The sequence below is a fragment of the Euleptes europaea genome, chromosome 1 (genome assembly GCF_029931775.1).
Source record: "Euleptes europaea isolate rEulEur1 chromosome 1, rEulEur1.hap1, whole genome shotgun sequence".
NCBI classification, from domain to species: Eukaryota; Metazoa; Chordata; class Lepidosauria; order Squamata; family Sphaerodactylidae; genus Euleptes; species Euleptes europaea.
Window position 1 is genome coordinate 121,611,756 of NC_079312.1, and position 27,347 is coordinate 121,639,102.

Here is a 27,347-nt window from a genome sequence, read left to right on the forward strand (position 1 = left end):
TTAATAGCATCATTTCTGGTGTTTTGGGTATATTTTTTTGTACTATTAGTCTCAGTTCATTGTATATCATATCCCAAAAGTCTTTAGCTTTATCACAAGTCCACCACATATGGTGAAAGGAACCAATTTCCTTATTGCATTTCCAACATTTAGGGGATGTCACTTTATATATCTTTGCCATCTTCTTAGGTGTTAAATGCCATCTATACATCATTTTATAAATATTTTCTCGAATTGATTGCGCATTTATTCCTTTCAAGTCTTTTGACCAAAGTCTTTCCCATTTGTTTAAAGGAATATCATGTCCAATATTTTGAGCCCAATCAATAATAGTTGGTTTAATTGTCTCCTGCTCACAATATAATGTTAAGAGTAGATTGTACATTTTAGAGATCAATTTCAGATTGTTCTCTAGTAACATCTTGTGGAAAGGGGACTTTTCTTTAGAAAATCCATTTTTCATATCTTGTACAAAAACTGATTTAATCTGACAATATTGCAACCATTGTAAATCCTCTTTGAGAAATTGAAATTCCTTTAATGAACATTTTTTCCCCTCCCAATTAATTAATTCCTGGTAGATTATGAATTTGTCCGGTCTAAGTGGTCGAAGTGTTAGCATTTCTTGCGGTGAAATCCACATCGGAGTTGTTGGTTCCAAAATATGTTTGTATTTCATCCAGATGCGCAGTAGAGAGGACCTGATTATATGATTCCTAAATGATGCTTGTATCTTAATTTTATCATACCATAAATAGCCATGCCATCCACTAATATTATTAAAGCCTTCAAGCTCCAATAAACGTGTATTTGATAAGGTTATCCAGTCTTTTAGCCATGTTAAGGCTACCGCTTCAGCGTAAAGTTGAAAGTTTGGTAGTGCTAAGCCTCCTCTAACTTTAAGGTCCACCAGATATCTATAAGCAATCCTCGGTTTTTTCCCTTGCCAGATGAAATTTAAAATGTCTTTCCTCCAAGTATCAAAGTATTTAACATGTGATATTATAGGCAAGTTTTGGAATAAGAAGAGCATCCTTGATAACACATTCATTTGAATTGTTGAAATACGTCCCAATAGTGACAACTTTTTATTTGACCAAATAGACATATCAGTTTTTATTTTACCCCATAATTTAAGATAGTTGTTGGTTAACAATTCTTTGCTCTTCGCTGAGATCCAGATTCCCAAGTATTTAACTTTATTGGCCTTCTCCCAACCTGTAAACGTACTGAATTCCTGTTGTTCTATTTCTGATAAATTTTTGAATATTGTCTTTGTTTTTTCTTGATTGACTTTAAATCCCGATATTTCCCCAAAGTCGTCCAGAGTCTCTTGTAGTAACTTCATTGATTGTGTTGGGTTTTCCAGAATTAACAGGAGGTCATCCGCGAATGCTCTCAATTTAAATTCATGTTTTTTAATTTTTAGACCACGAATGTCCTCCATACTCCTTAGTTTACAACATAGTGTTTCCAACACCAACAAAAATAATAACGGAGACAAAGGACAGCCTTGTCTAGTTCCTTTCTTAATTTGACAATTTTCCGACATTGATTCATTCACCAAAATTTTCGCATGTTGGGATGTATAAATGGCTGATATACCTTTCAAAAAACGGTCTCCAAAATTTAATTTTACCAATGTTTTTTCCATAAAGTCCCATGAGACCATATCAAAGGCTTTTTCCGCATCCAAAAATACAAAGGCGGCTGATCGTTGTATATTCTGGTCATAATATTCTAATGAGTCCAATAAGATTCTTATATTATCTTTAATTTGCCTTCCTGGAACAAAGCCCGCCTGATCTTCATGTATAAGGTCTTTGATGAATTTTCTTATCCTATTCGATAAGATCGAGGCATAAATCTTATAGTCCACATTTAACAACGAAATAGGTCTATAATTTGATGTTCTTTCTGGGTCTCTTCCTTCCTTGGGTATCAACGATATGTATGCATGCGACCAAGTTTCTGGGGCTACTCCCTTATCCAAAATTGTATTGCAAAGTGATACAAAGAAGTCTGCTAAGTTGTCCCTAAATGTTCTATAAAATAAAGCAGTTATTCCATCTGGTCCAGGTGTCTTATCCGTCTTTTGTTTCATTATTGCTTCTTGTATTTCTTCCCTTGTGATTGGAGCATCTATCCATTCTCGTTGGTCTGTTGAGAGGATATTCATCTGTATTGAACTTAAAAACTTATCTATTTTCTGTTTTGAAATATTTTCTTTCTGATACAGCTTAGTGTAAAATGAAACAAATTCTTTTTGTATATCTGTAGTTGAATGAACTGGTCCTTTAGCAGTTTGAATTTTTGTTATAATCTTCTTCTGAAATGAGTCTTTCAGTTGTGTTGCTAAAAATTTCCCAGGTTTATTAGCATGTTCAAAATATTTTTGTTTGGCAAATTTTACGTTTTTGTTCATTTCCTCCATTATGACCAAATTTAATTGATGTTTAGATACAGAAATCTTCATTTGTATTTCATTTTTCTCTTCTTCTTGTAACGCCATAACAAGTTCTTGTTCCAAATTTTGTAAATCCCAAAGTATATTATTGGTAAATTGTAGTTGAGTTTTCCTCCACGCTGCATGTTTCTGTATCATAAATCCTCTTAGAACTGCTTTAAACGCATCCCACACTATATTCAACGTAGTTTCTCCATTAAGATTGACTTCAAAAAAATCTTTAATCAGATCATATAATTCTTTTTGAATCTTATTTTCCTTTAGAAGTTTATCATTCAATCGCCATCTAAATGCTTGTTTATTGTTCCACTCAAATGTAACCGGATTGTGATCAGAGAAAGTTCTTGGTAAAATATGTATTTTACGTAGTTGCGTAAAAATTGATTTACTAGACCAAATCATGTCTATTCTGGAGTGTGAGTCATGTCTCGCTGAATAAAGGTATATTCTTTGGCTGTAGTATTCATTGTTCTCCAGATGTCTTGTAATTCCAATTCTGTAGCCATGGTGAAGAAAGTTTTAGGTAAACATCCTTCATTTTCGTCTTTTGCTTTTGATTTTTTATCCAAAATTGGGAGAATAACGCCATTTAAGTCACCCATCAATAAAATCTGGTCATTAGCATACTGAGAGATCAGTTCATGCAATTGTCCATAAAATTTTGTTTTTCCTTCATTGGGAGCATATATTCCTACTACAATCGTCTTTTGCCCCAATATTTTGGTTTTTATAATTACAATTCTCCCTTCGTTGTCTTTATATAGTAGTTCAGGACTAAGGCTAGAATGAGCATATATTACTACTCCCTTAGTTTTTGTTTCGGCCGATGCCACAAATGCTTGTCCAAGCATTTGCCTATCCAAATATTTTTTGTGTTTTTTTGCTATATGAGTCTCTTGTAAACAAATTAGGGAGTATTTATACTTCTGTAGATATTTAAAAATTCTAGCCCTTTTAGTTTTTTCATTCAAACCATTCACATTCCAAGAAATTACTTTTGCCATGGTACAATGATTATTGAAGCAAAATATGCAGTCTATAATTTAGTTCCTCCTGCTGCTCCCTGTGGTTCTTCTTCTTGTTGTTGTTCTTCTTCCTCTTCCTTTTGATCCCCAGTTAATCCTTTAAGATCTGATTTATATTTTCTCAGAAATTTTCCCACATCTGCTGTAGATGTAATTGTCATTTTCATTTCTTTGTAGGTAAAAGCCAAGCCTTGTGGCATAATCCAGCGATATTTGATACCATTAGCTTTCAAAACAGACACAAATTCTTTGTAATTATTCCTCTGTGAGAGTAAATGTCTTGGTATGTCCTTTAATAAAATTAGAGGAATGTCTCCTGCTGACACCGGGTTGTCATAATGCATCTTCATGATCTTATCCTTAATCCTAGTGTCATAGAACACTATCATCAAGTCTCTTGGCTTAGATCTTTTCATTCTAGCAGGTAATGGTATTCTGTATACTCTGTTAATAGCTTGGTTCAATTCTTGTTGATCCATCTGAAACAGGTAAGCCAGATTTGGGATTACAGTTTCTTTGTTGTCTCCCATCATATCTGGAAGGTTGCGCAGACGAAGGTTGGTCTCTCTCACTCTCATCTCCATCATTGCTATTTGATCTTTTACAGTTATCTGATTTAATTGTATTGTTTCAATCTGTTTTTCTTGGCTTACTAATTTTTTCTTTGTATCCTTATGCTCTTCCATCACTTTCTTTATTGATAAGTCCATTGTTTGCATATCTGACTGCATAATGCTCATTTGGGTTTTTACTTCTTTAAGATCTCCTGTTATCACACCCAATTTGTGATCAATAGCTTGAGATGCTTGACCTAGGTTTGTCATCATAGAAGTTAACTGTGCCATCTGTGTAGACATCTGTGTAGACATCTGTTCAAGCTGCTTATTTGTTGCCTCTGTTTGTTTGGCTAGCATATCTTGTAATTTCTTATCCATGGCTAAGACTTGTACTGAGTCCTTCAGTTTAGTATAGGCAGGGCTATGCAATGAGCCAGAACGGGGTCGAGTTCCAGACATTTACATTGGAATAAGACTGGTAAAAGTCATGTCTTCAGACAGGGCCCTCCAGGTGGTAGTTAATAGAAGGTAGTTCAATGATCAGCTTGATAATTTTTTCGGGTTGAAAAGAGCTAAATTTGGCTTTAAAACAGCTTAATAAAGTTTTGAAATACCAACGAGTTTTATTGGACGCTCTAGGTCGGGTCTACCAGGAAGTATTCCGGAAGTTGTATTTGCCGTGGACCTTCTACCGCCTCATCTCGATGGTTGTTTCCTTTAGGAACTATTTCTGTGTAACTCAAATGCGACGCGTATCCGGTCCTCCAGCTTGCTTCCTGTTGTTGTGACTCAGATGATAGAGAGGGTGGTATAGAGGGGCTTCCGGTCTGATGAATCCCTTGCTGCTAACGTGGCAGGAAACTCTTTTTCACCAGAAAATCAGGAAGAAATTCACCCTCCCCTTCCCTCGAAGTTGCTTCTCATTGGTGGAAATTTTAGTCCATCATCTAAGCGTCCTTCCAACTCTTTGTTTTGATTTAAGCTGATCTGTCTGATAAGGCTCCTGCCGCTAATCCTGATGGAATTTACGAATCAAACTTTCCCGATTGAGATAAGGGAGGAGCAGGGGCACTGGGAATATCTTCATCTACCCCCCAGTTATACGGTGATGCCAGTAAAAAACGAAGGGTTCTTTGTACTCACTTGGGCATCGAGAGGTGAGGTTCTTTTCTTAAAATAGTCCTTGTGTTGGTGTTAAGGTGGTGGAGGGTAGAGCCTTGTGCCAAAGCTGCGTTTTGGCGATTCCTTTCCCTAATTGCCCTCGCAGGACCGGCGTCCAGAGCTCTGGGGGACTTATAAAAGCTCCCTCAGAGTCTTTGGGAGGTCAAACTGCGTTTGCGGGCTGCAGGGAATTCCTGCTGTCCGACCCACTTGCAAGGGTCGGATTGGGGTGCATATATCGCCCCTAAATTAGCGCAAACTTGGATTTCTCTCAGGACAGCCTGAGAGAACGTCGTACTCATCCCAGCACACCACCGGAAGTCCATGTTTTTGCCAAATCTTAATCAAGCTTTCACCAACCGGATGCGGGCAGACATGCTTGAGATGTTTACCTGTGTTTTTTCTTTGGGGCAAAATTTTAAAGAAAAAAGCATAGTCTTATACATGGAAAAATACTGTATAATTCTGGGAGCCCAAAGGGGCTCAAGACTCCTTGTTCTATACCTAAATACGGAGCAGTGGACCACCCGAAAAATCTTCCCACAGTGATTTAGCATAAGACCATAAGAAAAGCCCTGCTGGATCAGACCAAGGCCCATCAAGTCCAGCAGTCTGTTCACACAGTGGCCAACCAAGTGCCTCTAGGAAGCCCACAAACAAGACGACTGCAGCAGCACCATCCTGCATGTGTTCCACCGCACCTGAGGTAACAGGCCTGCTCCTCTCATCCTGGAGAGAATAGGTCTGCATCATGACTAGTATCCATTTTTACTAGTAGACATGAATACCTCTCTCCTCCATGAACATGTCCACTGCCCTCTTAAAAGCCTTCCAGGTTGGCAGCCATCATCACATCCTGGGGCAGGGAGTTCCACAATTTAACTATGGGTTGTGTGAAGAAATACTTCCTTTTATCTGTTTTGAACCCCTCACCCTCCAGCTTCAGCAGATGACCCCGCATTCTGGTATTATGAGAGAGAGAGAGAGAGAGAGAGAGAGAAAGGTTTCTCCCTGTGCACTCTCTCCATTCCGTGCATATAACCTGTAACTCTGCTAAGTCACAGGAGAACTGTGGATTGGCCGATATCATTTCTTTTGTCCCAGGGAGACCCACGTTGTGCCCTCCCTGATGATATTTTCGCATCAGCCCACAGCTGGGCTCTTTAGGAGAAGACTCTGTCTCCTTACCTACATATATGCTACCGGTTTCCAATTTGTCTATGCTCTCTGCTTTTTTTTATTAACTGGAACAGCTGTTCTCCTGACTTGACATCTGTCTAAAAATCTCTAATTTTTTGTAAGCATTAATAATTATGTTGGCTTTAAATTTTTTGTTAGATCCCTTGTAGGCTTTTATAAGCCCAAAGGCAGAATATAAGTATTTTAAATAAAATAAAATAATATATTTATGTGCAGACATGGGAAGAGTGCAAGTGGTAGGAGGAGGGGAAGCCTCTGGTAGAGATTCCCACCCTTGGCAACCTCCCCAAAGTCTGTGGGCTGAGGGGGTGTGCATGTGTGCTGTCTTTGGTAGCCAGGCAAAATTCCTGGAGGCAAAGAGCAGCATGCAATTTCAACCCATTCGCCAGCTGGGGAGAAAAGGAAGTTTGGGTGGCTTCAGCCAAGCAGAAATCCCAGCGATGAGTTCTGCACCCAAAGGGGAAAAGTGTCTTCTTAAGCTTTTCCTCCATACTCCAGCAGCTGAAACCTATAGTCATGGCTAGAGCCTATGGGCTTAGGAGATGAATGTGGCAAGCTGCATTCATCCAAAATCTCAGACAGCCCCATGACGGTCTTGGAGCCCCCTTAAGTTCCTTGAAGAAAGTGTGGGATAAATAAACCCCGCCTCCATCCAAACCCATTGTAGGGTTCGATGAGGGCTCCTTAGATCTGTTTCTTCAGAATCCTTGTGATGCAGTGCACAGCTTCCCCTGGATCCTCTCACTCTTCCATTGAGGAATCTGTCAGGGAGAGGCTAACAAAAGTCCTCTTCCTCCATCTCCCCTCAGCCTTAATAGCTCACTGGTCCTCACTTTTGATATTCCCCATCAGTTACGACTGACTCTTATTATTGAGACACAGGGGGATACCTATATTGCCTGGTGTGCAGAAATCTACAACATAAGAAGCAATCTTGGGAGATGTTTGGCCATCATAAACACTGGAAGGAATCCTAGAGTTTAAGTATAAAAATACATAGTACTATTAGCCAGTAAATATACAGGTTGGATGGCCATCTAAAATACTTTTAGCTTTCATTTAAAAAAAAAAAAGCTTTAGCAAGAAAATTCAAATTGAGAGAAATTGTTTGGAATGGGGATTGGCTGCATGAGGAATTCTCGGGGAACTGCTTACCTAACAGTACTTATTCTTTTTATGTGTTATCTTCCTCAAGAAGAAAAGTAACAATTGCATTTCTGTAGAAAGAAAGCTTCAGTTTTTAGAAAGGATTCGTGGGAAAGCTAACTGACTGCATTTTCCATATGCAAACTTAGCATGCCTTTTGACGCACTGGACAAGTCCCAGCAAACAGTCTGTCTACAGGAGTTAAATGTGAACATCTACATAGCAAGATGCCATATAAAGAGAGGAAAAAGTGTTCCTTGGTGAAAGATTGCCAGATTGTTATGATGCAGCTTATGTGTTTTCCTCATTATCTAATTTTCTGTTGATACCCTTGTCCACCCATTTTAAGACTTCATATGCATTCACCTTCTTTTGACCTCAAAAAAAAGTACAAAGGACATGTTACTGTGATGAGACATAGGTGGATCACTCAGAATGAATTATGTAACTGTCCTAAAAAGGAGCATATTGTTCTGATCCCTAGAGTAACAACAGTTCAATATATGACTTGTGTGTGTATTAATTTTTGCATTCATTAACCCATTCAAATGTTCCCCTTTCCCCCTTTTTCAGTGCACATTTGAGAGCATTATTGCAATTATGTATTTTGTGTCTGGAATAAATAACCTTATTTGGGCTCACAGTTGACAGTGCAGATTGGGGTTACCTTGTAATTGCCTTGAAACACTTCTTGGCGAGGTGAAAAAATGCTCCTCTATACCAAACGGGTACCATAAATGTGTGAACAAATAGATGGTTAATAGGCATCAAGCAGAAACCAAGTCCTGAGCTGCATACCCTTCTCTATGCTGAATGTAAATCAGCTGGACAGGGTTGGGAGATAGAGGCAGAGCTTCTGGCAAGGTGAGGTGAGTGCTGATATTTGCCTTTCCTAAAACTGCTGGGGAGCATTAACTGAGGTTGCTGTGAGAGGACTGTTTGAGAAAGAGTAGGTGCTTGTAGCCTGATTGTGGCCTTCTAAAGGTTTTTTTTTTTATTGGTGCTGGGTGGAGCTTGGGTGTGAGAGGCGGGGGCACAAAGGATCTTGCCCTGTGGCTCTTAGCCTAGGAATCGGGCCTGGGGACCTTATAAAAGGTAAAGGTCCCCTGTGCAAGCACCGGGTCATTCTTGACCCATGGGGTGATGTCACATCCCGATGTTTACTAGGCAGACTTTGTTTACGGGGTGGTTTGCCAGTACCTTCCCTAGTCATCTTCCCTTTACCCCCAGCAAGCTGGGTACTCATTTTACCGACCTCGGAAGGATGGAAGGCTGAGTCAACCTTGAGCCGGCTACCTGAAACTGACTTCTGTCGGGATAGAACTCAGATCGTGAGCAGAGCTTGGACTGCAGTACTGCAGCTTACCACTCTGTGCCACGGGGCTCCTGGGGACATAGAGTGGGGGGGAAATCCTGTTATTGGGACAGAGTAGATCTGTGCACCCTGCAGGAGTACCGAGCGAGTTAAGCATTGGTGTGAGTTAGCAGCAGGCCACTGAAGCCAGGGCACTCGGTTCATATTCGGTACAGGAAGAGCACAGGGTATAGAGGGCAGGAAACTTTCATTTCCAGGGTTAAAACACCTAAAATAAATAACTAAAATACCAGTTATGAAGATAGGAAGCCAGCAGGGGTTGGGGGGCTATCCAGTGTGCTGCATGGAGTGTCACATGTATGACTATCTGCCTGCTGAACAGAAGCCATGGGTGTGTGCTCGGTGCAGGGAGCTCTTAGATCTCAGGGAGTGAGTTCACTTCCTTGAGACCAAGGTAGCTCAACTGGAGGAGCTGAGACAGGCAGAGGGAGAGGTAGGTAAGAACTCCAGGGATGAAATAGTTGCATCCTGGTCTCAGGGTGATGGTTCCCTGCTGGTCATGGATGATGGAGCCCTTGGTGAAGGAGGTCATCTCTCTGAGGTAAGGGGATGTGGTACCTTAGAAGGGACCCCTTCCTTGGTGGATGGACAGATATCCTCTCGTACCAAGGATATGCCTCTGGGGGGGGCTTCTTGTAGTGGGAGATTCAATCCTTAGAAATGTAGACAGCTGGGTTTCTGGCAGGCTCATGGACTGCATAGTGTCTTGCCTGCCTGGTGCAAAGGTTGCAGACATTACCCGTCATTTAGGTAGTCTGGTTGATAGTGCTGGGGAGGAGTCAGTCGTCGTGGTGCATGTTGGCACCAATGATGTGGGAAAGTGTAGTCCGGAGATCTTGGAAACCAAATTTAGGATGCTAGGCAGGAGACTAAAAGCCAGGAGGACCTCCAAGGTAGCTTTCTCTGAAATGCTACCTGTTCCACACACAGGACAAGCTAGGCAGGCACAGTTGGGGAGTCTCAATGTGTGGATGAGACGGTGGTGTAGGGAGGAGGGCTTTAGATTTGTTAAGAACTGGGAAACATTTTGGGACAAGCCGGGCCTATACAAAAGAGATGGGGTCCACTTGAACCAGGATGGAACCAGACTGCTGGCATGTAACATAAAAAAGGTGGCAGAGCAGCTTTTAAACTGACCTTGGGGAAAAGCTGACAGGAGCTGAGAAGCATCCAGTTGATGGTGATGGCTGCCAACTAGGAAGGCTTTAAGAGGGGAGTGGACATGTTCATGGAGGAGAGGGCTATCCATGGCTACTAGTCAAAATGGATACTAGTCATGATGCATACCTATTCTCCCCAGTATCAGAGGAGCATGCCTATTATGTTGGGTGCTGTGGAACACAGGCAGGACGGTGCTGCTGCAGTCGTCTTGTTTGTGGGCTTCCTAGAGGCACCTGGCTGGCCACTGTGTGAACAGACTGCTGGACTTGATGGGCCTTGGTCTGATCCAGCATGGTTTTTCTTATGTTCTTTTGTACAGAGGTTTCATCTAATAGCATCAGCCACTAGGAACGACATGGTGCATGTTCTTGACAAAAGGACAACGGCCATGGCATGTTTAGTGCAATAATCCTCATCGTGCAACTATAAAGCTAGTACAGCTCATTTGCCTTTTAAAACAATGTTTGCAAAGGCTTACTTGGCAAGAAATACAAGTTGTATAACAAATAGTGCATGGTTACATACTTTATGTATATATAAAAATGATTCCTCGTGTTTAAATTGTTCCTTTCTTGCTTAAATTGTTTCTTTCATGTTTATTACTATATTGGCTAATTTCAGCATTTAAATTGTGAGCCCATGTGCCGCCATTTCTTCCAGTTTTCACTAAATTATGGCATGGGTTTTTTTCTCCAACCAGCAAGAAATACAAGCAGTCAAGAGCCCAGTGATTTATGCAACTGCACCCTCTGCTGTCCACTTACAGACATGTGACGAAAAAGAAGCCAACCTACCCTTTGGAACAAAAGTATCATTTAGTAACTCCAAATGAAGCCCAAAGTAATTGGAAGTGAAGGGTGAAAAAATACATAAGAGCCCTCAATTATTTTCCCTTCCTCTTTGGGCAAGATGTCCTCACCATCAACAGTTTCATGCCAACAAATAGCACTTACTAGACAGAAATGTAGTAACAGCAGAGCTAACAAGCCTTCCCATTTTAATGTTATCATTTGCATTTCAAAGAATGGAATTTAAACGGCGTCTAATTACTGGAACCCCTATCCATAAGCATCCTCACATACACAATGGTGCAAGTTCCTCAGCTAAATGTAATGAATCTGGTGCTAGAGATGGCACTGATCTATGACTTGGCATGTACCACGTGGGCAGGAAGTCTCCAGCAGTGCCCAACTGTGCAAGGCAGGAGTGTTGATGTCAGTCAGATTGTTTGCTCTTTGCACTTTCAGCCATGCCTCTTGGTTCCCATGCCTCACAGTTAATACTCATGCTTTACAGCTGCGAGATTACACCTGTGTGTTTGGAAAAGGGCAATTAATGTGGATATGATTTAATTTAATATAATCAAAATTTTATCTAACAGAGCATTCCTGACCTCTGAGGACGAAAGTCCTTAGGAGGCCAGGAAGACGCTGAGCCGGCGTTGGGGCCCTCCATGCCGGCATCTGGGCTACTTATGCTGCTGTAAGTGGCCCCAACGCCAGTGGGGAGGGCCAGATACTGGCCTCTGACCGCTTCCGCAGCAGCACTGCCCCAGGACGCCGGCGGGGCCTTCTGCTGGCATCCCACCGGCGTAAAGGCCCACACCGGTGTTCCTGGGGCATTCTGGGAGGAGGAGCTGCCTGTAGGCAGCTTCCTCTCCCCTTTCGCCCTGGGTACACCGGCGGGAAGAAGAGCAAGGCTGTGCCAGCTTTTTTGCTGGTGCAGCCTCACTCTTCTCTATGGGGCGAAAAGCTCCATTTAAAATTTAAAAAGTCTTTTAAATTTTTTAAATATTTTAAAAATATTTTTAAATATTTTCGGCGGCCGGGAAACAGGTGTGGAGGCGGCACGGCTACACCTCCTCCACGCCGTCCCCAGCCACCACAGGCTCAGGAACGCACTGTAAGTCCATCACTATTTTTGCAAAGCTGAGCTGGAGTAGTACGATGTCCTGGTGCAATGATCAGTACTTGTGATGTCCACTAGGGATTTTCTCTTAGCCTAACCCCCCTTTTGCATGCTTGCACTGCTAACTACCAGAATGGGACATTAATATCCATAGACTTACCATGCTCCAACATCACCTCGACTGTCTGTTGTGTAATCATTCAGACCATTCAGCAATGTGTTGTATATTTGCGCAACGTTATATTTGCAGACGAATTCGGTTGGTGACCCTTCACCTTTCACCCCTACTGTCAGGCAAATCCTGCAGGAACAATATACATATACAAATTCACATAATGGCCAATATGTCCATATGTCTTAGGAGACACAACATTTGTGTATAAAAAAATAAATAAACACAACCCTGAAACATTTGTGAACAATAAAAAATATTCACATTCATTAGTTGAAACAGAAAGTGCATCTTTTACCAATGGGACAGTAAAATTGCAGGGTTAGTGATTGATTTGGCCAGGTTGGACTCAGTACGCGTGGTGCAGTGGTTTAGAGCGGCGGACTCCAATCTGGTGAGCCGGGTTTATTTCCCCACATGAAGCCTGCTGGGTGGCATTGATCTAGTCACAGTTCTCTCAGAACTCTCTCAGCCTGTCCTACCTTACAAGGTTTCTGTTGTGGGGAGGGGAAGGGGATTATAAACCACTTTGAGACTCCTTAAAGGTAAAGAAAAGCAGGGTATAAAAACCAACTCTTCTTCAAGTTATTAGAACTCCACTGGGCTTAAAGCTGCAAAACATCTTCTAGACACCTGCAGTGATGATGCTGTATTACAACAGAGGTCACACTTGGCATCCTTTCCACTCGGAAATGTTCAAAATGGATTGTTTATTTACTTCATTTATACCCCGCCCTTCCCCACAATGGGAACTGAAAGAGGCTTACATCATTTGCCTCTGCTCAGTTTTATCCTCACAACAACCCTGTGAGGCAGGTTAGGCCGAGAGGGCATAACTGGCCCAAGGTCCCCCAGCAATCTTTCATTGCAGAATGTGGATTTCAAGCTGGGTCTTTTAGATCTTAGTCCAACACATTGACCACTATACCATGCTGGCTCTTCTTGGAGTGGAACACCTAGATTCTGCTGTTGGTTTGAGTGATCCCCTGTGCTTTACAAACTCTACAGTACCATTGCCTTATGCCATATAGCGTTACTCGATTTGATGATCTGAATCAGAGTTCTGACCCTTTCCTACAGGAAGTACAGCAATCCATGTTAAATAATTCACACAAACCACTTGGCATCTCTTAATCCAATGTCCAAGAGGGTGGCGGTAGTCAAAATGCACTCCTGTCTTCATACATTACTCTGAATATTAACACACCGAGATCCGGATTGATGTAGAAGTTAGAGAAAGGCAGGGTATAAATGAAAAAATACAATTATGCAAGCAAAGTGTAAGGGAAACTAGACAAAGTACTAAAATTTATGCAAAGGGACTCCTTGGCACCTTAACAGAACAGTAAACTCAGAGTGAAATGAAATGTGAGCATGCAACCTCAACTGTTTATAAAAGAAGCTGTACCTTATTATAGTTGATATACAAATTAAACAACTAATAAAGATGGAATCCAATTTTGGTTTCTACCTTTCCAAAAGATACCACTGAAATTCTCTCTTTCTGATAGAGGCATTCTCATTATTCAAATATGATATATCCAACCATATAAACACTATCACCTCATAAACCTGATGAATCATCTCTTACAGGAAGAATTCAAATTATCCTTTCATTGTCCATAGATGACATGAAAGCTGCATTTACACTTCAAACTCCATGCCCTTCTTCAAAATATGACCTTACAAATCCAATTATCCGGGCAACACCACCCCCCACCCCCGGAGGTCTACAGCCTTAAAATAAAGCTATCTCCGTTTTCTTTTGATTACTGCTTGCTACTGTCTTATTTTCATAAAGCCATATGAAAAGCAAATCGTCAAACATACTTTGCAATAGCTCTGAGGCCATCTCTTCTGGATTCAGCAAAGCTCGCATCTTTGGAGGAAATGCAAGTGACCTCCTTCAAACCTTCTAAAACCTAGAACAGAGTATAATAAAAGCACAGAAGTATTTGATTAACTTCACTTGTGACGAGTTATGTTCAAACAAGTGACTGGCAGGGGGAATGGTGGATGTAAGAAAGATAAAGCACCTACCCACACCCTCCTCCTGCTCTGGCTCCAGCCTAAACCTATCATTTAACTGTGTGACAAGGTTAGGATACACAGATTATCAAACACAAGCTACTTGACACTGTCCACATTTAATACTTTAGCACCCAAGTAAAGATAATGTTCATTTATGCATGGGAGTTTTACCTGACGTTCATTGCTCGCTGGACCCACACTTTCCTGTTGGGAATCTTATGCACCAGCAGTATCCAAGCTCAAATCAAATCCCTGCCCCTTAAAATGCTGCTTTGTAATTGGCTTACTTTGTAGGGTTTACTGTGAGAGGAACCCCTCCCCCAAACCCAACTGCCAAATAAAAAAGTATTTTAATAAGAAAAAACAAAAAAACGGAGCAATCTGAAAGGGGGGGAGGAGAAATCCAAACCTTATTTTTAAAAATGCTTAGAAAGAGCTCCCAGGAAGCATTTGAATCCTTGACTCTTTACACACTGCTTTGTAATTGGTTGCATGTTTTCTGTGATAGAAACCAAGTTTGAGTGTCCCACACTTTGCATTATGCATGGGGATTTCACCTGGGCTGAGGGGAGAGGGAAGAATCGGGTTAACACAGTAACAGGAAGGTCCGGGATTTGTGAGGGCTGGTAGCAAGGTCATCTCTAATGGACAGAAAACACATGCATAACCGCAAGGAACAACTGAGACAGACCGGGGCGAATGTGAGTGAAAGTACCCATGCATAAACAACCAACATTTCATTGAGGAAAGATGCACATCTGCCCTTCCCCATTTAGTCCATAGCTTTCGCTCCTAACTGCACATTATGACATTTGTCGCATTTGTTTCCTGGCCAGTTATAATTCATGTGGCATGTCTAGTCTCTTGTACCTGCTTCTGGCACATTTATGAAGTCTGTAGGCATGACTACAGGCACTGTAAGATCACAAGCTTGCATTTAGATATTTCCCTTCCTATATTTTAAAATAGTGCAGCCCATTCATGAAGAGCTTCCCCTTGTGATGCAGCATGGAACAGACCTTTTTTTCTGGAGAGCGATATGCAAGAAGCCCTCACCTGGATAGCCCAGGCTAGCCCAATCTTGGAAGCTAAGCACGGTCATTCCAAGTTAGTACTTGGATGGAACACCATCAAGGAAGTCCTGATCTGCTATCCAGAGGCAGGCAATGCAAACCACCTCTGAACATCTCTTGCCTTGAAAACTCTATGGGGTAGCCATAAGTCGACTGCAACTTGGTGGCAAAAAAGAGTAAGAAAGGAAGACTGCTGCTCTCTCCAACCAAACTAAGCAGAAATGGTCCTCCAGTATGCAACACCTGTGTGAACTTTACTCCTCCATTAACATGGTGTCTGCCTATGAGCCAAGGATGAGTAAGCATGCCTACAGATATCCAGTTACGAAAGTGAGATAAGAATGCTTCCGAGGTTGCTAATCCGCTCTGCTACTTTGTCTATGAAAACCAAACACACCGTCACTATTAGGGCTTTGGTTAGAAAACACCATTGTCCAACAATGATTTTATCCTGACAGCACATGTTCATTTAAGCATTCAGGTTTAATCAGAACATTCTTCAAGCACTTGCAGAACTCCAATCTAAAATTCAGCTCTAGCTCACCTCCTGGAGCTTCCCTTTCAGAAGAAACCTTGGAAGGGCACCCAAGGCTAGTGAAAAGCCACCCCGAATCATTTCCTCAGGGCTTTGAAGATTTGACATGTATTGCTTCACCAGCTCATCTAGAAGTACACAATAGTCATCGTTAGAAACTGACATATTATGGGAGGACAGGAGGCCATTTGCATATCCATAAATTCTTCTCAGAGGGGGGAAAATGCTGACTCCAGAGCATTTTAAAAGTTTCTAAGTATTATCAGAGTAAAAATAATTGTATCTGGTTACATGTACAAGGTAATTTTTGTTATCAATGAGATGGCAAACACTTCTTTTGCTTCAAAGTTGCGTCCTTTGGTAACTGCATTACAAGATGTGTTCTAAAGTACCAGTACGACATAAATATGGTACCACTGTGGAACCAGCACACATGTCTGGAGGGTAGATTGATGTGATCACTGGATACATACAAGTGATCACCAGAGGGTTATGTACATATCAGCTCCCTACCAGAAGCCAAAACTCACATACAATCATACCGCATTTAGAATGAGGCTGTTAAGTTTATTATTGCACACACACCCCACATCCAGGTGGTCTGCAACTCTGCAAGTAACATCAGCTCAACATAACTGGCCTACATGTGCAGTAGTTTAAATGGCCACCATATTCCCACAAGCCATTGTAAATCAGCTATACAGGGATAAGATTAGACAGGTTTTGGTAGCTTTTTCACCCTTGGATTCTGCTTGATAGCATCAGAGAACTCCCAATACAGGTATTTTAGAAGTTTCTGAACTACTGGGGCATATATAACACAGGGGCCTGAAGCCATAGAAGCACCCTATTCTTCTCTAAACATTTTCTGAGAACACCCTGAATAATGAGGTTGCACCAGGGCTGATATTAATTTCAAAGACATGATCATAGTAACAAGGCATCAAATTAAAAAGTGCTTGAAAACCAACCACAGGCTATTTCTTGATAAGTACCTGTCAATGCTCAGAGGAGCATAATATAGAAGGCACTCTAGAGAATCTCAGCATAACAACAACATGTAAGGCATGAAGTCTACAATGTTAATTTAACAGAATGAATGGCTACGAGCTAAGAGCAAGAGATCAGGAAAAACATGCTAAAACGACGGAAAAATTAAGAAGCAGCTTTAACAACTGCAGGCAACAAAGAGAACAAAACCATAAAAAACTATGGGAAAGATTATTAAATATAAAATAGGAATATTATTATGGGTAATTTGGGGTGGTGGTGGTTCTAAATAGTTGTGAAGCTTGATCTAGTGAAGAAACGGCAAACCAGGTCTTCAGTATATGGCCAGATTGCAGAACATTAAGCTCTGTGGCTAAACTGTCATGAATGGCTGCCACTCCACTTGCTAGGAAACTAAAGACTTTTAACAGTGGGAGGAAACTATGTAATTTTTTCCCAAACCAGACAACAGGAGTGGGATGCTATCAGCCACCCCCAGCTCACTGTAACCAAGCTTGCCCTTCTCTAACTCCTGTGAATCATTGTGAAAGTAAAGGGGAAAGGCTGGCATACAGAGAGAACTCTAAATCACGTGGAACGAATGCAGTGCCTGGATGTTATTTTGCTGCTTACATCTGCTGGCTTTTGGACCTCTTTTAATTGTGATTATTTATTTATTTCATTGCTTCTTATCCCTTCAACCACAGATTGGTTGGATTTGTGTGGGGGGTGGGAGAGAGAAAAACAGATCAGTGAATCGATGAGTATTACAACTATTTAAAAACATGTGCAAGAAATTCTTCCAACCAGTCTGTATCATTAGAAAGCAACAATTTCAAGATAATATAATTACTACAACACTGAATGTCAGAATTAACAATAGCTCCCGATATGTCACATCTGGCTTTAACAAACAAAGGACAATGTAACAACAGGTGTGAGACAGTTTCTATTGCTCCAGAAGCACACTTTCTTCCCATTCAGGGAATGGCTTTAAGGCTGCAATCCTAAGCGGGGGGGGGGCCTCCACAGGAGCTGTCGTGACCCTGCGCTGGTGTCTATGCTACTTTATCACGGCGCAAAGTGGCATGGATGCCGGCGCACGGGAAACACGCTGGCACTGGGGAGCCACGGAGCTGTGCCAGTCTCTGTCGCCGTCGCTGGCATGCTGGCAGGGAAATCCCGGATGATAAGATGATAAGAATGAGTCTTGCCTCGTACACTAGGAGGTTCTAGCAATAATATTTTTAACCATGTAATTGATTGTAGGGAACACAATCCAGTTCCTAATCCAATTACTGAATTGGAGACACAATTGGAAATTCCCAATATGATTCTGAAAAAAACTCAGTTTGCAATCTCTCAAGATCTTGAACAATTTGCAATCTCTCAAGATCTTGAACAATCACATGCTGACATAAAGGAGCCACATACAAGGTTGCAGGTAATAACTTAGAGTTATATAATTTGAGCAGTGCTGAAAAAGACTGCCCACCTTTTGTAAAATAAAATTTCCTCAAGGATGTAGACAGAAGCTGAAAGCAACTAATATATATATATTTAAATGGATTTCCCATGTCATGGATACCCAGATATTTATAAGAATAGATGTGCTCATACTCCATTCCCTGCACCCTCCAAGGATCCCCCGACTTCCTATTATCTCCGAACACCAATATTTTAGATTTATTTTGACTTGTGCTAAGTAACTCAATTTCACAGTAATTGATAAATTGCTTAATTTGATTTCTTAAGCCTTGCCAAGAAGAAGGAGAAGGAGAAGGAGGAGAAGAAGGAGAGTTGGTTTTTATATGCCGACTTTCTCTACCACTTAAGGGAGAATCAAACCGGCTTACAATCACCTTCCCTTCCCCTCCCCACATCAGACACCTTGTGAGGTAGGTGAGGCTGAGAGAGCATGACTTGCCCAAGGTCACCCAGCTTGCTTTGTGTGGAGGAGTGGGGAAACGAATCCAGTTCACCAGATTAGCCTCCACCACTCATGTGGAGGAATGGGGAATCAAACCCGGTTCTCCAGATCAGACTCCACCACTCCAAACCACTGCTCTTAACCACTACACCACGCTGGCCTAGTCAATCATAACAGCAAGACGTCATCTGGATGACCTAACGATGGAACCATTACATTCACTTTTGACAAAAAAGGCCTCAGGTTATTTAAATTGAGTGCAAAACGTTTTGGAGCCAAAATGCATCCTTGCCACACTCCTTTTACCACAGGAATTCCTTCTGTTAAAAGACACTGCTTTGACCATGAAGCCTGTAGAGTTGTATTTGTGTTCAATAATTGAATTAAATGCAGTATGGACCTCTTTTTGTGAATGCTGTAAGATCATTCCTGTCTTTGTTTTCTTACTATTTCTTCTTATTGGGTATTGTTTTATTAAAGCTCTGTCTTATCTAGACCTTGTATTCCTACAAATAAATATTTATGAGAGTGTCTCAAATAGCATGGCCTTTAGAGGTCTAATCTTCACACTGCACAGAATTAAAAAGGTAGGGAAGAGAGCTGGTTCAGAGGTACCCACGTAATTATCTCTATAACAACTATTGGGAGTGGCAATTTGCTAGGGACAAACAGCATTGTCCCACACATGTGCAAATCAGAATTCTTTCATTTCTCCAAGGCATTTCTACAGAAAGGCCAAGCAATGCATATTAAGTGCAGTTACTTCCAATTAAGTGCCTCTTAAATGCCTACATAACTGGGCTGGGTCCTGAGAAGTTGCTAATCGCTGAGGTGCTGATTTAAGGGCTAATTTTGCCTATGCTGGAATTTTTCTAGCCTACAAAATCATGATAGGTTATCCCTTAATGAAGACAGAGACAAACCTTGTGAATCATTTACCTTGTTGAACTGGATGGGCTCCTCCCTCTTTCAGGCAGTAATATTCATTACACAGGGTGGCTAATGCAGAGACAGCTGATTCCTAAAACAAAAACACTGTAAGCATAGATCTTCTTACCTTACACTCCAGGTAAAGCAATATTGAACAGTTATATTTCAGGACAGCACGCGGGATAAACTAATCCCTAACTAGAATATATTTTTGGTCCATATTCATCTGCCTTGTTCATGGTCAGATAATCCATTTGCCTCGATCTAAAAAATCTGCTTCGTTTCATCATTTCCTATAACTTGCTGTGAGGTCTCTCTCAAGAGCCACATCAGTTCCCCACAATGTTCAAATGGCAGCACAATTTGTATTAAGTTTTCTTACTAGATTTCATAAAGATGGGACAAATGTCCTTTTTTTAAAAATATAAAATTAATTCACAGATAAAAAAGAAAGCAACTTCCCATCATACCTGTTCTAATTTAGAAGCCTAAATTATGTCCTGTGTTTTGTGATAAATGTTTACAAGTTAAATAATACTCTGATTAATGAAATTTTCTATCAAGAGAAACAAGCAGCAGCAATGAACATGAAATATCCATACTTTTATTTGCTGTCTTGTATTGCTTGAAACCAGTTGAAGACTTCGTAAGGTGTCATTTATGAGCCACTGCCAGCCATCTGGAGGGATTTAAAACATATTTAGCAGTATACTGGTTATTCAAGATTCAACATTTGTCATCTATATTTAGCAATCCACAATTTCTAATGCATTATACAATTCCAAATTGTGTTTAAAAAAACTGGTCTGGATCTCTCCTAAAGTAAGCACATATACTTAGGAATATATTTCTCCCCACATCTCCTGATACCACCACCATCCCTTACGTTTGCCGTTTTAATCTGTTGTCAGCACGTGATAGCCGTGGCAGCTACTACTATTCTGTATTTCATATGCATTAAATTCAACATGGTGAGGAGAGTCACAACGTCATGATGCTCATGACAGCAGAAGGAAGCAAGCAGGAGGGGTCAGTTATAGGCACATCAGAACATGAAAAACTGCAAAAGGACGCAAGGGCCATGCTCCAGGAAAGTGAACACAACAGGGCTGTGCACTGAATAAGACAGGCAGACAAAAAAAAAAAGAGATATATTTAAAACACAACCTACCAATGATGGAATCTCCTCTAAAAGGCATTTTTGAAACTGACAACTTTTCAATTAATGTGCAGACTGGAAAACAAAAGAAATTATATAATCACTGGAAAACAATACATAATCAAAATCCTGCATCAGTATGGTCCACTGACTTTAGTGGGACCTGACTCATACACAGGGTCACCTCTCAACCTGCACAATTTGCCCTGCTGCTTGCTACTGTTCAGCAGCTACCATATGAAAGCAAATGTGGAATAGTGGTTAGCGTTTCAGACAAGGCTATGGGAGACCCAGGTTCAAAACCCCAACCTGCCATGGAAGCTCACTGGGTGACTTTGGGCCAGTCACACATTCTCAGCCTAACCTATGTCACAAGGTTGTTGTGAGGATACAATGGAGGAGAGAAGAATGACATAAACTGTTTTGGGTTCCCATTGTGGAGCTGAAGATGGGGGGGGCAGATAAAAATTTGGTGAGTGGGTAGGAGAGAAGGAAGAAGGAAAAAGGCGAGATATGATGATTGCCAGGAGGAAGTAAAGAGGAAATAGCACGGGGAGGGGGAAACAGTGGAAATGAGGTGCCCCCTGCAAGTCTTTGCGGGTTTCCCACTATGCAGCTAGGCCTGCCCCAGTGGTCAGTACTGCACAACTTTGCCATAGTTTTCTGGGGTAGAGGCTGCCAGGGGGACAGAAGGACAGAAAGCTGAACAGGGGGGCAGATAAACATAGGCTGTCTGGTGGGTAGAAAGGAGAGCAAGAAAAGAGGAATCACTATGGGGGCTTTCAGGGAAGGAAAAAAGGAAATAGTGGAGGGGTATAAAGTGAGATGCTGCCTGCAAGTACTTGCAGGTCCCCTGTTTCTATTCCATAAATTGCAGAATCCTGGGAAGTATACAGCCAAAGTTGCCTCCACAGGTAAGTGCACTGATGCTACCAAGCATTACTTGACAACAAGTCAGTGATGGAGCTGTTAATCATACAGAAGTACTTTCCAAATTGGACCTCATGTTTGAGCTAAATCAGAACTAGCTTCTGTTCCAAAAAGCAGTTCTGGGGGTCTGTGCAGCTTGATACCAATGAGACCGGAGGATAAAGCAAACCCCACAGAGCTGTTGCAATGTGTGGGGATGGGGGCAGACACACTGAGACCTCTCAGGAATGCAACACGCACACAGATCCCATTTATGAGAATAGCAATCTGGGTTTGCAGGGTATATCAAAACACTAACCTAAAGTTCTAGAGATGGACAAGAGTGTCTTTGGCCTGCCCAAGAGGAGCGAAAGGCTTGGTTCCAGAGCCAAAGCTCAGAATTTATCTCTGCTTCAGCCACTCCACAGCTGTCATCCTTTGTGTTGCAGTTTTAAGGACGACAAGTAATTTGCTGACAGTTGCCAAAACGATGCCAAACAGCACAGCCAGTTTGGGACCCATTTGTATTTAAATTTAATCAGGAGAAGCATATTTGGTTAAGTAAAGAGCTTTTTTTTTTTTTTGTAATGAAGAGTGAAGACGAGTGGTTTGGGGAAGAGTGCCACGTGTACAGGTTCAGAGGAAGGCAGAACCCCACTGAGAAGAGTTAAGTTCAAATTACCGGAGTACATTTACAGCTAGTACACCAAACCTTTAGAACAAAAACACAAACACAGAACACTACAGAATGCACAATAATATAATAAACATACAAACTAAAAAAAACCCAGGGCCAATTAACACGGGTCATGTAACATACCTGCAAGTCTCATTAGTTCTCCACCTAAACCCCTGGAAAGAAAAATATATTGATTGAAGACCTAATCACTAATGTTTCTCATGACACAAAAAACCTCAAGGACAACCAATGCACAACTGTAACTCCTCATGCTTTGCCAAAATCCTAAAATGCGGGTGAATCAATTCTTGCCCCTATTTTACTTTATATTTTTATATAAAGCCTTTTCCTGAGCAACTTTAGAAAATATGTTACTTGTTTTGTGGAAAGCAGTGTGTGATATTATAAGGCAAAGAAACACACAACATGACAGTTACCGTATTTTTCACTCCATAAGACGCACTTTTTTCCTCCTCAAAAATGAGGGGAAATGTCTGTGCATCTTATGGAGAGAATGTGTGTGAAGCCGGCCCCCGGGGAGAAGGGCAAAGCTGTCCAGAGGCCCTGGGAGCCACGGCCGACCCCCGGCCACAGCAGCCCAGCGTAGAGCCGGCGCGCCCTGGGAGCCGGCTAGGAAGCCGCCAGCCAGCTGGGGGGTGGGAGGCCCCTCCCAGCAGCCGCCCAGCGCAGCGGGAGCCCAGTGTGGAGCCCATACGTCCCGGGAGCCAGCTTTAAAGCTGCCAGCCAGCTGGGGGGCGGGAGGCCCCTCCCAGCCACCCAGAGCAGTGGCAGCAGGGCGCGGAGCTGGGCAGCCCCGGGAGCCGGCTGGGACGCCACCAGCCAGCTGGGGGGTGGGAGGCCCCTCCCAGCCGCCCAGCGCAGCCTGCCCAGGGAAGTGTGGGGGGAGGTTAAACTGCTCTGCGCTGGCAGCACAGAGCAGTTTAACCTCCCCCCGCGCTTCCCGGTCCAGAGGCTCAGCTGTTGGGTGAGGACCCGCCCAACAGCTGAGCTTTGGGACCGGGAAGCGCGGGGGGGTGTAAAGGTTAAACTGCTCTGCGCTGCCTGCCCTGGCAGCACAGAGCAATTTAAACCTCCACCGCCCCACTTCCCAAGAGTCCTGGGAAGGGGGCGGTGGGTCTTTAAACTGCTCTGCCTGCCCAGGCAGCGCAGAGCAGTTTAACCTCCCCCCGCGCTTCCCAGTCCCGAGGCTCAGCTGTTGGGCGGGTCCCCGCCCAACAGCTGAGCCTCGGGACCAGGAAGCGCGGGGGGAGGGGGGAGGTTAAACTGCTCTGTGTTGCCTAGGCAGGCAGCGCAGAGCAGTTTGAATACCCCCCCCCCGAACCGGCTTCCAGGGAGTCCCTGGAAACCGGGCGGGGGGGGGGGTCTTGAAAGTTCTCCACGCTGCCATCCCAGGCAGCGCAGAGCAGTTTAAAGACCCCCCCCCCCCCGCCGAGCTTCCAGGGATTTCCTGGAAGCCGGGCGGGGGGGGGTCTTGAAAGTGCTCTGCGCTGCCTGGGATAGCAGCGCGTAGGAGTTTAAAGACCCCCCCTCCGAGCTTCCAGGGAGTCCCTAGAAGCCGGGGGGGGGGCTCTTGAAAGTGCTCTGCGCTGCCTGGGATGGCAGCGCGGAGGAGTTTAAAGACCCCCCCGCTGAGCTTCCAGGGAGTCCTTAGAAGCCGGGCGGGGGGGTCTTGAAAGTGGTCTGCGCTGCCTGGGATGGCAGCGCGGAGGAGTTTAAAGACCCCCTGCCGGGCTTCCAGGGAGTCCCTAGAAGCCGGGCGGGGGTGGGGGTCTTGAAAGTGCTCTGTGCTGCCTGGGATGGCAGCGCAGAGTTTAAAGACCCCCCCCCCGGCCGGGTTTCCAGGGGCAGTACACCATTTGATTCAGAATATTTGTTTTCTTTTTTTCCTCCTCTAAAAACGAGGTGCGTCTTATAGTCAGGTGCGTCTTATAGAGCGAAAAATACGGTACATCTCAAGTAAGTGAAAGGGGGAGAGAAAGCTTACACACTGGGTTTGGAAGCCATTTTGGATATCTCTATAAAATCACCCTAGCAATTACCTCAGCCCTGTATCATACGCTACGAGGCTCAGTAAAAGAAAAACTTCTTCTGCTACACAATTTAATAGAAGAATTGACAAGTCCCTAGGTACCGCAGAGCCCCAGGAGCCAGATATAGCTTTGGAGCACGTGTTGGAATACGTTAATCTTTGTTGTTACCCAAGTATGTCTGGAGAAGCAGGATATTAATTACCAATAGCCTAGGATTCTTCCTAAATGGATTAACAAGGCAAGCACATTAGCATACCACAGGTTGAGTATCTCTTATTCGAAATGCTTGGGACCAGAAGTGTTTCAGATTTCAGATTTTTTTGGATTTTGGAATATTTGCATATACATAATGAGATACCTTGGGGATGGGACCCAAGTCTAACCATTAAATTCATTTATGTTTTATATACACCTTATACACATAGCCTGAAGGTAATTTTATACAATATCATTAATAATTCTGTGCATGAAACAAAGTTGGTGTACATTGAACCATTGGAAAACAAAGGTGTCACTATCTCAACCACCCATACGGATAATCTGTGGTTGTTTGGCATCACCATCATTCCTGACTCTGAATTTATATGCCACTGATAAACAATTTTCCCTTGGGGATGCTGAATAAAGTGTCTGTTGTGTGCCTGCGTTTCGACTGCGACCTGTCACATGAGGTCAGGTGGTGTCATGTCGGCGCTCAAAAAGGTTTGGATTTTGGATCATTTTGGCTTTTCAGATAAGGGATATTCAACCTGTAACAGCAGAAGTCCAATCCTTTGACCCCTTAACTGAGTTGTAAATCACTCCTGCACCCCACAAGCATGGCAGAGAGGGGGACTGGTTGGATTAGTCATTAGGTGTAAAAAGAAACAATCTTAAATGCTTGGTTTGAACTCCCTGTGTTTATGTCAAGCACACATTTAAAAAAAACTTATGAATAGTGAGAAAAGAAAAGGAACACTCATACCAGCAGTCCCTGATCCAACTCTATCCTTGACTATGCAAATACGAAGAACAGAGAGTGATGGCTAAATGCTGAGAAATGAGCCATCTGTGACACACAGTATGTGGTTCTAGACAAGCAGGGATGTGAGGAACATGTAAGGCAGAAAAAGGTTTAGGAGAGAGTGGACAGGGAGAAGCTTTTCTCTCTCATAATACTAGAACCCATGGTCATCTGCTGAAGCTGGAGGGTGAGAGACTCAAAACTGATAAAAGGAAGTATTTCTTTACACAACGCATAGTTAAATTGTGGAACTCCCTGCCCCAGGATGTGGTGATGGCTGCCAACTTGGAAGGCTTTAAGAGGGGAGTGGTCATGTTCATGGAGGAGAGGGGTATTCATGGCTACTAGTAAAAATGGATACTAGTCATGATGCATACCTATTCTCCCCAGGATCAGAGGAGCATGCCGAATATATTAGGTGCTGCTGCAGTCGTCTTGTTTGTAGGATTCCTAGAGGCACCTGGTTGGCCACTGTGTGAACAGACTGCTGGACTTGATGGGCCTTGGTCAGATCCAGCATGGCTTTTCTTATGTTTTTAACAATTTCCCTCTTAGCAAACAAATGGAGAATCTGACTAAGGCAACATTACAGCCCAGAAAAGCCATTATTTTCTAGTGCACAGTAGGAACAGTTAGGAGTGCGACAAAAATTAGGATGAAAGCACAGACATGGCAAGAATGGGCACTAGCATCTGAATATTGTCGAAGGCTTTCACGGTCAGAGTTCATTGGTTCTTGTAGGTTATCCGGGCTGTCCTGAAAACCTCCAGACTAACAAAGACTACAGTCCACAATAGCCATGCGGATTAGCTTTGGATTTCACACATTAACAGATCACTTCAGGATACAATGGTTCCATATTAACATACCACACCCTCATTAGCACATTATCTTGATACTTACAGGACAATGATTAGCACATTACCTTTGATACTTTTTGCAGGACAATGATTCAGCTCAAACCCAATCCCTTTCTGACTATATATTACTCTTCCTACACACTTGACACTGAGAGACACTGTCCTTCAGTGTTACTCCTCTGAAGATGCCTGCCACAGCTGCTGGCAAAACGTCATGAAAGAAAATACCAAGACCACGGTCACACAGCCCGGATAACCTACAAGAACCAACTAGCATCTGAGTTTTAGCTACAGGCATCAATTAGGAAATGGAGATTAATGAGCAGCAACTGTGGGGAAACTACTGGTACAGCATGGTGTTTCTGGCCTATCATCCATGCTAGAAACCAAAGAACGTTCACTGTCCCGATCTTTGGAAGGCATGGAAAACATTTTAGCCATGTCCCTGAAGTCCTAGTAAGTGGTGCCAGAAGTGAAGGTACCAAAACCAGTTCCTGTTGTTTGGGATTCCATGGGTTTGCCTCAAAAGGTGGCAATCAGTGCCTTTTCCCACAAGAAGCTCTGAGCCTCAAGGACCTGTTATGGCATGCCTGATTAGTAAACTTTAGGAAGTGTAGGCAGAGAGCCACTTTATGTTCTTCCTAAGGCAAATCAGGCAGCAGTCATGCCCAGATTTAGTGGGAAGCTTCCCCACGAATGCAGTTTTTACAACCGTACCACTATGTCATAAGCATTCAGGGACAGTTGGCACAGGCAATATCTGGTGTACAAAGAAGAAGAGAAGACCCTGCAGGGGGCAGCAAGAGGGCAGTTAGATAGGTTAGCAGGGTCAGCACCTTCTCTCCTGTTAAGGGTTATCCCTTGTCTGTCTTCAGATTGCTATACTTAGGGCAATCTCCTGTTTCTTCTCAAAAGTTCCATACCTACTGTGCAATCCTAAGCAGAGTTACCCCAGTCTAACTCTACTGAAACAAATGGGCTTAAACTGGAGTAACTCTCTTTAGGATTGCATTGTAAGTCTCTCT

The 27,347-nt window shown here is 42.8% G+C and overlaps 1 protein-coding gene across 1 annotated transcript in view; it reads right to left on the reverse strand.

Moving 5' to 3' along the window:
* TBCD (tubulin folding cofactor D) overlaps positions 1-27,347 on the reverse strand; it is a 186,685-nt gene that overhangs the window by 24,501 nt on the left and 134,837 nt on the right. The window contains exons 24-30 of the mRNA XM_056848257.1: positions 22,550-22,581; positions 20,833-20,895; positions 20,264-20,340; positions 19,671-19,752; positions 15,821-15,939; positions 14,003-14,094; positions 12,161-12,301 (exon numbers count right to left, since the gene is read on the reverse strand). Of these exons, the coding sequence (XP_056704235.1) occupies positions 12,161-12,301; positions 14,003-14,094; positions 15,821-15,939; positions 19,671-19,752; positions 20,264-20,340; positions 20,833-20,895; positions 22,550-22,581 (606 nt within the window). The remainder of the gene's footprint in view (positions 1-12,160; positions 12,302-14,002; positions 14,095-15,820; positions 15,940-19,670; positions 19,753-20,263; positions 20,341-20,832; positions 20,896-22,549; positions 22,582-27,347) is intronic.